General features: G+C 45.1%; 1 protein-coding gene across 3 annotated transcripts in view; it reads right to left on the reverse strand.

Annotated features, from left to right (window-relative positions):
* ctnnd2b (catenin (cadherin-associated protein), delta 2b) overlaps positions 1-12,598 on the reverse strand; it is a 1,166,477-nt gene that overhangs the window by 15,176 nt on the left and 1,138,703 nt on the right. For all 3 annotated transcript variants that reach the window (XM_080203490.1, XM_080203498.1, XM_080203509.1), the window contains one exon: positions 7,587-7,713. In XM_080203490.1, the coding sequence (XP_080059616.1) occupies positions 7,587-7,713 (127 nt within the window). The remainder of the gene's footprint in view (positions 1-7,586; positions 7,714-12,598) is intronic.

A 12,598-nucleotide genomic window follows, 5' to 3' on the forward strand; every position in this document is an offset into this window, starting at 1 on the left:
GGCTCAAAAAAGGAAATATTAAAAATAATTGGATGGCAGAACACTTTTTGGTCAATTCCCATTGTTCCGACATTTGGGATATCAGACATAGACCAAGGTTATTCAATGGTAGTATGTATCTGGAAGATCATTTAACAAGCACAGTAACATTAAGTTAACATGGACACTGGAAGACAATAAAATACCAACAGTTATCTAGTTTGTCTTCTACCATTAGGCACTGCTTCCAAATTGCCACTGATCCTCAGGACTGCACATTAATACTGAATCGAATCAGTAAGACTAGAAGAGACACTCCATTCCAGCTTGGCACATTAGATACCTATGGTGTGGCAGCACAATGGTACAATGGTTAACACTGCTGCCTCACAGCACCAAGAACCTGCAATCACTTTCAGCTTTGGGTGATTGTCTATGTAGAGTTTACGTCCTCCTCGTGTCTGCATGGGTTTCCTCTGGGTGCTCCGGTTTTTCCAACAGTCCAAAGATGTGCAGGTTAGGTGGACTGACCACGCTAAATTGCTCGTTAGTGTCCAAAGATGTATAAGTTAGCGGTTTAGCTGCGTGGGGTAGGTGCATGGGGTTAAGAGGATAGGATAGGAGATGGGCCTGGGTAAGATACTCTGTTGGAAAACCTATGCAGACTCAATGGGCTGAATGGCCTCCTTCGGCACTGTAGGGAGTCTAAGTTATAAGTATATTTTAAAACTAGAATATTTTATATGCATGTGTATACACATGACCAGGGGTCTCTTTGGTGCAGGGAGTTGGAGGTATCTCCTCTGCAGATGTCCATTTGTTTCTGCTAGCTCCCTGGCACTATTGGGCTTGGTAATGCTTCCCATCCACCCCCCCTCTTGGATAAAGTACTGAAAGTACCTTCAAGATCATACTGCAGCAAAGAGTGCCAATGTCTTCAAGAGATGAAGGAAGGCGAGAACAGTAGTTGGGGAAAAAAAGTAAGCTATAAAAGGTAATTAAAAAAAATCGAAACCCAAAAGGACCTTGAAGGTTGTGACAAACCTTTGTGACTGATTGGTTTTTACAAGAAACGCTGATGGGAAGACTCGCTATTCAAACCTTTCTTTTCCTTTCTTCCCAACGACACGTACAATTTCAAGTCAATTTCACAGATTTAATATCCACCAACTAGTGATCTTTTACATGTTCTGGCTCATTTAAAAGCATGATTGCAGCAGATGACTTACTGCAGGGGAATTTAAGTAACGGTCTCCAGGATTGCTTCTGTTTTAGAGCAATCCAGGGGCACTTGGGGAATCCTCTGCAAAATTAACCCCGAAAATACCTTGTGTGAAATTTTCCAACGCCTCATGAAACAATCAATGTGGCTGTAGCATAATGCTACGCTGAATGATTTGTGACAGCTGGCTGCTTAGGAGGCTCAGTTTGCTGCTTGTTTGCGAGATGATCGGGCTGAGAAACGCTTATAAAGTAAGCTTTGAGTGGAAATCATACTGACCAAATTCAGTGTGCTTGGTTTACAAAATAATCCATCCAAAGATATTTTTATTTGGGCCATTACTGACTCTCCATGCTCTTTGTAACTGCATCCATGTTTCATTTCAATATTAGAAAAATGATTACGCTTTCAAAACACTTCTGGAATTTTTCTTTCTTCATTTGGGGACATGGGCATCGCTGGCCAGCAATTTTTGCCCAAACCTAATTGCCTGAGGGCAGTTGAGAGTCTTCCACACTGCTGTGGCTCTGGAGTCACATGTAGGCCAGACCAGGTAGGGACAACAGATTTCTTTCTCTAAAGGACATTAGTGAACTAGATCAGTTTTTCTGACAATGGTTTCATGGTCATCAGTAGATTCTTAATTCCAGATTTTTTTATTGAATTCAAATTCCACCATCTACCATGGCAGGATTTGAACCCAATCCCCAGAACATGAGTTTCTGGATTAATACTACCACTAGGCCATCGCATCCCCTTTACTGGCACTAAAGAGATTTTGTCATGAACTTCCTTCTTTCAACATTTAATTTTATGCTTCTTCCTTTTGTTTAATTTCAGAAGTTGCTTGGCAATGTAACTCAAGATATCTGTCAGTCAGGGAAGCAGACCCCTCCAACTTGGGCATCTGTTACTTCCTTCGGTTCATGTCCTTCTTTGAGCACAGGATATAAAAAAGGCGCAACATCCGGAACACAGAGCCAACACCCATTTGTGGGGGCTGAAGCTGGTGCTATGAAAACACAAGATCGTGACACAAGTGTATAGCCATCTATCACTCTCAGACACGGTCACATTGGCTTAGAACACTGAACTGAAATTATATAATGATGCCCATCAGTCTTGCAAGACCCAATGAGGCATTCAACTCAATCGCCTGCGAAAAAAATCAATTCTATTTTGAAACAAGGTGATGCTCTTCATTCCCTCCTTAATATCAGTGCTGCGATACATGGGTCACCCGACACTGATGGATGGTAGAAGCTACAATTGAGTTTCTCTCAATATAGTTTCTTTGGATGGAACTTCCCCTGCAGCAGGGTTAAAATTACTCCCTCCCCCCTCCCCCTTTTGGCTAAAACTAATACCATGGGGACTTTAGAAGTGAGCATTCTTTCAATGGGTCAATAACAGTCACAAAGAAGTCAGAGAATTTAAATGCAGTACCATTTTCCATCAAGTCATTGTCTTGACTGTGACTCTTACCAGGGAATGATCCCATAAGCAGATCTTGGAGGACAGGGGGATGATCGCACAGTAGGCCTTGGAGTACAGACCCGAGTTGGCTACTTGGGTATTATCCCACAGGTAGGTTCTATGGTGGCAGCGGGGTGGGGGTTGCAGGATGGTTCATGAAAGCACCATGCGACATGATTCCATGGGTCAGCACTTGACTACAGGGATATTTTCCCACAGGTGGTCGCTGAGGTACATGTGTTGGATCACACAACTAGATGTACAGTGGTATTATCCCCATGGTGACTTGTGGATTGCAGGGGGTTCAATCACACAAGTAGGCACCTGGGTACAGAAGTATTTTCCTACAGTTGGGTTCTGGAGTACAGGGCTATGATTCCAATGGTACATACAGGGTGCAGGGGTATGATCCTATTGATGAGAGACTTGAGAGTGATGACAGAAGAGGAATGATCAAAGGGGCTTTAGAAAATTCTGAGCTCTGGGCCCTGATGCCTAAAGACATCGATGGCTAAGCAGTGAGGCAGCACAGGGCACAGGAGGCCAGAGTCAGTAGATTGGAGGGTATTAGTTGGTTGCAGGTACAGAGGCAGGCTTTAAAGGATCATTCAGATAAGGACAGGGGTTGGACAGCTGCTCATACAGCTGATCTGTAAAGTGGAAATAGGATTGGTGATGATGGGGGAATTGACAGTATGGAGCAGCTAGTGATGTCAGAGGCTTACTTGGATGCCTTGCAATAATCTGAAGGAGATGGGTGCGTGGAATCCTATTTAATACAAACGTGTATTGTTACTATTCAAAGTAACAGCAAGTACTTGAATTTATGTAGCATCTTTAATGTGGTAAAAGCATCCCAAAGCACTTCAAAGGAGCATTATTAGACAAAGGAGCATTGCGAGACAATGAGGTGAGTCATCTCTAATGATAGTAGAGTATCTGACCAAAAGCTGGTCGAAAGATAGAGCTGTTTGGTAGTGTAAAAAGGAGGAGTGGTCATGAGGTGGAGAAGATTCTGGAAGGCACCAGTGCTAATCTGAAACCTGTCACGGTGCTGCTTAATTATCCACTTTCCTTATGAAAGCCATGATAGAATCTGCTTCCATTACTTTCTCAGCCAATGCATTCCAGACTCACTGCATAAAATCTTTTTCCTCATGTTGTCTCAGTTCTTTTGCCGAATATCTTATATTGGTGTCTTCTGGTTTTCGGTCCTTCCACCAATGGGAACCGTTACGCCTTATCTAGTCTGTTCAGATGCTTCATGAGTTTGATCAGCCCTATCAAATCCCCTCCCTACCTCTCTCTCCAAGGAGAACAGGAACGACTTCACCTGTCTGTACTATCGACTATCCCTGGAACTGTTCTCGTAAATCTTTTCTCTATCCTCTTCAATGCTATTACATCCTTCCTAAAATGTGGTGCCCAGAATCGGACACAATTAAGATTGTACCAGTGTTTTATCAAAGTACACCTTAACTTCTTTGCTTTTGATCTAAGCCCAGGATTCCATATGCTTTACAAACAATTTTCTCAAGCTGCCCTGCCTTCTTCACATATATATCCTCAGGCCCCTCAGTTCCTGCATCCCTTTTCAAATTATAATCCTTTATCCTATAATGGCTTCTCTTCATTCTGAAGTCCCACTTCTCTCCATTAAATTACATCTGTCATGACTCCACCCATTCTGTAGGCCTGTGACCTATTGAATTCTATTACCATCTTCCAGGCTGTTCATAATACTTCCAGGTTATGTGTCATCTATAAAATGTGAAATTATGCACAAAATTTAGGTCATTGATGTAGATTGTTAAAAAAGCAAATCTCTGTAGACCCCATTGCATACCTTCCTCCAGTCCAGAAAACAGTCATGAAACGGAACACTTACGATATCATACATGGGCAACTTTGAAATAGGTGGAAATGCAAACTATAGAATTCCTATAGTGCAGAAGGAGGCCATTCAGATCATCGAGTCTGTACCAACTCTCTGAAAGAGCATCGTACCCCGGCTCAAACCTCACTTTATCCCCACAGCCTTAGGCATTCATCATGGTTGCTCCCCTGCCTAACCTTCATATCTTTGAACACGAAGGGGCAATTTAACATGACCAAACCACATAACCCGCACATCTTTGGACAAACGATTATAACAAACAGTTATCAGTTTCTGGCTGATATGTGTGGCATGGTAGCACGGTAATTAGCACTGCTGTCCCAAAGTGCCAGGGACCCGGGTTCAATTCTGGCTTCGGATGACTGTCTGTATGGAGTTTGCACATTCTCACTGTGTCTGCGTGGGTTTTCTCCGGGTGCTCCGGTTTCATCCCACAGTCTGAAGATGTGCAGGTTAGGTGGATTGGCCATGCTAAATTCTCCCTTAGTGTCAAGGGGATTAGCAGGATAAATATGTGGGGTTACGGGGATAGAGCCTGGATGGAATTGTTGTAGGTGCAGGCTTGATGGGCTGAATAGCCTCCTTCTCCACTATGATTCTATAAGTTTGGCAAGCTCATTAAGCTGTTAAAAAGGCTTTTTAAACTGTAGTAGAGGCTGGAATTTCCTGGGTCCCTTGTGCGGGATGGCAGATGGGGTGGCTGTAAAATTGGACACCATGCAGACGGTGCCATTCCCAGCACCTATCCACTTGCCCCTGCTGCAGTTTTGCCAGCATTGTGGTGGGGATGAGGCGCTGAGCCAAAGTGAACCATTAATGGCCACTCATGTGCTGGGTGAGCATGGTGGCCAGGCAAGAGGTGGAAGTGCCACCTTTTTCAGCCCCTTGTGCCAATTGGAACCTTCCCCAGGCTATTTCCTACCTGGTGTTTCCCCCTTCCCACTTTGGCCCAGGCAAGACCTCAGATCTAGTTTCATCTGTGCCCCATCACTCTCCTTGGGGATTGTTGTAGTTCCCGCAGTGGTCAACACTCCCGATAGCATTCGCGGGACAAGACAGTTGCTGCTCATTTGGTTGGCTGGCAGATTTTAGAAGCTATGTATCTTCCCCAGTAAGGGGTGAAGGTCTGGCCTGAAGCTAATTGAAGGCCTAATAGCCATTAAATGGCTGAAGGCTGGGCTGGCCAAAGAGGGTGAGCTTGACCCCAATTTTTACACTGGAGTTGAGTGGGGGGGCAAGGACTCTATCCCCAGTGTAAAATTCAGCCCATAGACGACATAGGCAAGAAAGCTAATGGCAAACTTTTACAAATCACTCTGTACATTTCAGACGGACTATTGTGCGTAATTTGGTCACTTCACAATGAATTATAGAGCCTTAGAGAATGTGGTGGAGGCTTATTATTAGGATGACATCAGGGGTGGAAGACTTTAGTTATGTGGAGAGGTAGAAAAGCTGAGATTGTTCTCCTTAGAGCAGGGAAGGTTAGATGAAGATTTAATACATATGTTTGAACAGCATGGTGGCACAGTGGTTAGCACTGCTGCCTCACAGTGCCAGGGACCCGGCTTCAATTCTGGCCTTGGGTCACTGTCTGTGTGGAATTCTCCCTGTGTCTGCGTGGATTTCCTCCCACAGTCTAAAGGTGTGCCAGTTAGTGAATTGGCCATGCTAAATTGGCCCTTAATGTCCCAAGATGCGTAGGTCAAGGGGTTAGAGTAAATACATGGGGTTGTGTGGAAAGAACCTGGGTAAGATGCTCTATTGGACAGTGGGTGTGACCTCCTTCTGCATTGTAGGGATTGTATGATTCTGTGCTCAAAATCATGAATGGCTTTGATTGGGTGGGTAGGGTAAAACAGTTTCCATTGGCTAGCAGTTCAATGTCTAAAGGACACAGCTATTAGACAGAAGAAGCCAGGGATTATCTGGGTGGCACAGTGGTTTGCACTGCTGCCTGACAGCGCCAGGGACCTGGGTTCGATTCCTGGCCTGGATCACTGTTTGTGTGGAGTTTGTATGTTCTCGCCGTGTCTGTGTGGGTTTCCTCCAGGTGCTCTGGTTTCCTCCTACAGTCTGAAAGATGTGCTGGTTAGGTGCATTGACTCAAACAGGTGCTGAAGTGTGGCGACTAGGGCAATTTTGCAGTAACTTCATTGCAGTGTTAACGTAAGCCTTACTTGTGACTAATAAATAAACTTTAAGAGATGAAGACAATTTTTTTTCCACAAGTAAATTGGTGTGAGCTGCTTGAAAAGTGATAAAAACAAACTCCCCGGCGACTTTTAAACAGGAATTGAGCATTTACTTAAATTACTTAAACTTTGCAGTGTTGAGGGGAAAAGAGCACGGGGAGTGGGGCTCTATGGACAGACCTTTCAGACGGCCAGGATAGACACAATTGGCAGGATTTTCTGGCTGCGCTGGCCCAAGACCAAAAAATCCCACCCGAGGTCAACAGACTTTTGCGTGGTCCACCCCTCGCTCGCTATGATTCCCGTGGCGGGTAGGATGGGAAACTTCAGCCCAATATGTCACAAGACTTCCTTCCGCCCTGTACAAAAAGAATCGTAGAAACCCTACAGTACAGAAAGAGGCCATTCAGCCTATTGAGCCTGCATCAACCACAATCCCACCCAGGCCCCATTCCCGTAACCCTACATATTTACCCACTAATCCCTCTAACCTATGCATCTCAGGACACTCGGGGCAATTTTTAGCATGGCCAATCAACTTAATCTGCACATCTCTGGACTGTGGGAGGAAACTGGAGCATCTGGAGGAAACCCGTGCAGACACGAGGAGCATGTGCAAACTCCACACAGACCCAGGAATCGAACCCTGGTCCCTGGAACTGTGAAGCAGCAGTGCTAACCACTGTGCTACCATGCCACCCCTAAGCTTATCTGTGATAAGCGACCAGCCATTTTAAATCTAGATTTCTCAAATGGCGGAGACCTAAAATGCCTGCCAGCCAGACTGAGAAACGACCTGTGCTGTGGTGAAGCTTACCTGAGCGGTTGTTTGGGGACATCCTTACTGGTGATATAGAGGGAGTGCGTGAGGAGGAGTAGGGTCTCTGTCGGTCCCGTTCTATTGTTGAAGACGAGGCCACAAAATGATACTGAGACCATCCGTCCTACAAAAAATCAAAAGCAGTATATGTTAGTATCGGAAGACAAATGCATCTGCGACAAAGGACACCCCAGGAGTTTTCCATCCACCAGCACAAGATTGAAAGAAAAGTACAAAGAGGGGAAAACAGAGACCCACCCGGCAGCATGGTGGTACAGTGGTTAGCATTGCTGCCACACAGCGCCAGGGACCAGGGTTCGATTCCCAGCTTCAGTCACTGTCTGTGCGAGTCTGCACATTCTCCCCGTGTCTGCATGGGTTTCCTCCAGATGCTTTGGTTTCCTCCCACAGTCTGAAAGACATGCTGGTTTGGTGCTTTAGCCGTGCTAAATTCTCCCTTCGAATAGGCGCTGGAGTGTGGCGACTAGGGGATTTTCACAGTAACTTCATTGCAGTGTTAATGTAAGCCTCCTAGTGACACTAATAAATAAACTTAGAGGCTCCAAAGCCATCCTCGATCATTTAACTAACCAATCCAATTTCAGATTTATGATTCAATTTAACAACATATTTCAACAGCAAAAGACAGGAGTGGCGAAATAAGCAAATTTGTAAAGTTAGAGAAGGTTCAATTTTTCCAGAGCTTGTTAAGTCATGCTCATGGTCCAATACTAAAGCGTGGATTGCAATAATAAGGAAGGCAGTAGGGATGTTAATGATAAACACTCTGCATACATCTCAAATCACCCGTACAGGATAATGAGGGAAATGCAGAATTTATTCCACAAGCCAAGAAAGAATTGATAGTGTGAGAGCAACAACACCAAAAAAGATACCTGGCATGATTACCAGGCAGAAATGGGATTGAGGAGTTTAGGCGAGTTCTCCACAACAATCGCAGCTCTCTGGGAGCTATTACCAGACTGCAGGCTTATGAAGGGTTCAAACAAGTTTCTCACCCTGACCATCAGAGAGTGAACACAAAGCACTATCATAACAAGTTCAGGTGAATTCCCGAATCACCGGTGCAACACTCCAAATGTCTAGAACAAAAGTTGTAAGGAACTGCTTCCTGATAATGGGCTGGACTTCCATCCGTGAGGTGGGGAACAGGGGGCAGAAAGGTTTCAGATTTGGCACGCCTGCCTCAGGGGAAGTGTCTGTAAGGTTGGCACTCTCATTGTGGGGGTGGCTTGCGGAGTGGGTATGGATGGCTGTCAAGCCACTCAACCCAAGGACAAACCTCAGAAAAGCCACACGGGGCTGCCACGTGCCGATGAGGCAGGTAGTTTGAAAGGCCCACCTTACAGCTGTGGCACTTCATCCCAGTTAAAACAAACACAAAAAGGCCCTCACCCCTCATAAACTTTTCATCATGCCCCCTCCTTCCCTCAATCCATCCCCCCTAGCTCCTCATGCCCCTCCATGCCAAGCTATGTTCTCAATCCACCCCCACTGGCCTCTCCCCCACATACCTTGGGCTGGGGCAGGGGGTGAGGGTACTTGGTTCCACTTACCATAAGTGACTTGGAGATAACCATTATATTAGTTTTTATTTAATCTACTTATTTATTTATTTTTAAATTCAATTCAATTAAATCAAGTCCAATTCAGAGTCTCAGCAAGTTGAGACTTTTCCGATCCAAGCTGACAAGACAGGGCTCTCACCTCCTGTCTTGGTCTTGATCTACATGATCCAAGCTGATTGGAGTAGGCATTGCTCCTCCTCCAAGGCTTAATCTCATTTGCATCTTAGCCAAAAGGCCGAGATGCCGCTTTTAAAAGTCGCTTCAAAAATGAAGCTAAAATGTAACCTAATGACTTCAACCAAGCACAGCATGTCGATACTACACTTGATCTTAGCCAAAAGGCCTTTAATCTTTTTACTTACACTATTTACAAAGATGTCATGGTAAAAACATTGTTTTCTGGGTCCCTTCCTCTTGTGGAACCTCTTGGTCATGTGACCCTAATGTCACGCTTATATTAACATCATTATCTAATCAACATAACCTTTAACCCTTGACTCGACAGTAGCCAGGATGAATGGGGCAATTGTTGGCGATTTCGCTACTCTGCCTTGTCAGCAAGCAACTACTATTTCAAAATCAACTGTTCCGCTTATGCTCTTACCACAGGCCACATAAGACAAAGGTTTACCAATTTAAATTAGTAAGAAGTCTCACAACATCAGGTTAAAGCCTAACAGGTTTATCTGGTATCTCAAGCTTTTGGAGCACTGCTCCTTCATCAGGTGAGTGGAGAGTCGGGTTCACAAACACAGCATATATAGACAAAGGCACAATTGCAAGATGGTGGTTGGAATGTGAGTCTTAACTGGTAATCAAGTCTCTACAGGTGTAGACAATGCAAGCGGAGAGAGGGATAATCACAAATTAAAGAGGTGTGAATTGTCTTAAACGAGGGCAGTTAGTAGGATTTTGCAAACGCAGTTTACAGATTACGATCCCTACAATTTAAATTTAAATCAGCTTGGTCGGCAGAATTTGTTGGAAAGTCAATGGCCTGGGATTCGGATGGAATTGAAAGTCAGCAGTTTTCTGCACACTGTAATGTTCTTACACAGTTCAGGTCCCTACAAACTGTACAAGACAAAATAGCAGCATGCAAATGAGATTCAAGCCTGGTGCTGTTAACATCAACACTGATAGCTCAACGTATCCATTTGATCTGGGATTTAACCTCAGAAACCTTTCCCAACTCAGCAATTGCACAGTCTATAGATTAAATTAAAATTGAAATTAAAATCAGCAAGACCGGTTTTTCCACCCTCCTGAGCCCTTTCTTTGCTGCTCTCTTTGACAGTTGTTTTTAAGGCCTGTCACAATCTGACGTTCAACATTATCAATCACAATGGAGCCACATTCCCTTCAGTCTTTGCCGAATGTGTCTCAAAGTGGGAGTTTTCCTTATTTTTCCAGACACGTAACTGGGGGTGGGGGGGTCAACCATCAACTTAAATGAAATTGGAAAGATGTGCCAAGCTAGTCAGCGTCTGAAGGAGAAATTAATCATAGATCATTGAATCCCCACAGTGCAGAAGGAAGCCATTCAGCCCATCGAGTCTGTACCGACCACAATCCCATCCAGGCCCTGTTCCTGTAACCCCACACATTTACCCTGCTAATTCCCCTGACACTAATGCTAACGTTTTACTGATACCTCACTGATGGTTAGTTTGGATGAAATGTTAACCCCTTCCTTATCAAATGCCAAGTGTCCTGCTGAGTGCTTCCATTTTCTATTTTGTTTAATTTTTTAAAAAAATTTTCGACATTCTTGATTTTACTTTTCATCGGAGTCACCCAACGATCAACCAGGGTTCTCGCCTCTGAGTCAGAGGTTAGCGAGTTCAAGTCCCGTAGCAGAGACTTGAGAAAATAATTTATGTTGACGCTTTAGTGCAGTACTGGGGGGGGGGAGGTGCTAGACTATCAGAAATGCTGTCTTGTGGATGAAACATTAATCCAAGACCTGAGGGTGGGGTGGACGGAGGGGCGGGGGGGTGAAGAGCAGGGCGGGAGGGGCTGGTGAAGCTGAAAACTAGCAAAGAATCCAGCAAGGTTGGAGAGGTGCAAACTCTGACAGTCTTTATTGAGGGGCCCCATTTGTATCCTGTAGTGCAATCGTGCCGGCTGCTGGTATGATGGGCAACCTGACTGGCAAGCAGGAAGATTATTGGGGAGGGGCTGATGCTGGTAGTGGGTGGGAGCAGGGGAGTGTTGAAGATAAGGTATGATAGCACCGTGATTAGCACTGCTGCCTCACAGCACCAGGGACCTGGGTAGGATTCCCAACTTAGGTCACTGTCTGTGTAGAATCTGCATGTTCTCCCCATGTCTGCATGGGTTTCCTCTGGGTGCTCCGGTTTCCTCCCACACTCCAAAGATGTGCGGGTTAGGTTGATTGGCCATGCTAAGTTGCCCCTTAGTGTCAGGGGGATTAGTGGGTAAAATACATGGGGTTATGGAGATCGGGCCTGGGTGGGATTGTGGTCAGCGCAGGCTCAATGGGCCGAACGGCTTCCTGCACTGTAGGGATTCTATTCTATGAAATTATAGGAGAGTAGGAAATTGGCCATCTAGATGGTCAGTGGTCTGTCAGACTGTTTCCGCATCAATGCTTTGTACTGCCCTTTCTGCCAAACCAATGGAAGCAGGTGGTATGGGACTGTGCATTATGTTGGAGGCCATTCATTCTGACAAAGTGATGAAAGTATTTAACTGTAAAAGCGGCACCATTGCCGAAAACAATTACTCCCAGAATGCTGCAAATCACAAAATAGTGCCACAGTTTCTCTACGATCCTGTGACTCATAAAGGGACCATGCCACCACAGCCATCTTCTCATAACTCCCAGCCCCACACCCCACCCCAAACACTTCCTCACCTCTCCCAACCGTAGAAATCATAGGATCCCTACAGTGCAGAAGGAGGCCATTCAGCCCGAGCGAGGCCGTAAAATCCCGCCCATAGAGCTTAATTCATCGAGTTTTAGTTATTTGTTACTATAAATGTCTTGAAACATGAAATCTTCATGTTGCATTCTTTCAGCTGCTGGATGTTCAATTATCTTTTTTAAGTTGACGATCTGCACAGGGATTGTAACAATACTAAAAGTGTTTCTATTTGACCTCCAGTATCAGCTTATGGCGCAGTGATAGGCTGTCACCTCTGAAGCAGAAGGTCATGGATTCAAGTCCCGCTCCAGCCACTTGAGCAGGACACAGGATACAGGATAGGGTGCTAGGGAGTAGGTACAGAGGAGACGTCAGGGCTAAGTTTTTCACTCAGAGGGTGCTGGGTGCGTGGAATCAGCTGCCGGCGGTGGTGGTGGAGGCGGATTCGATAGGGTCTGTTAGTAAGATTGAGGGTTATGGGTAAGCCTAGTAGGTAGAGAAATGTCAGCGCAACTTGTGGGCCGAAGGG

Source organism: Carcharhinus amblyrhynchos, chromosome 2, assembly GCF_965287045.1.
Source record: "Carcharhinus amblyrhynchos chromosome 2, sCarAmb.v2.hapA, whole genome shotgun sequence".
Lineage (NCBI taxonomy): Eukaryota > Metazoa > Chordata > Chondrichthyes > Carcharhiniformes > Carcharhinidae > Carcharhinus > Carcharhinus amblyrhynchos.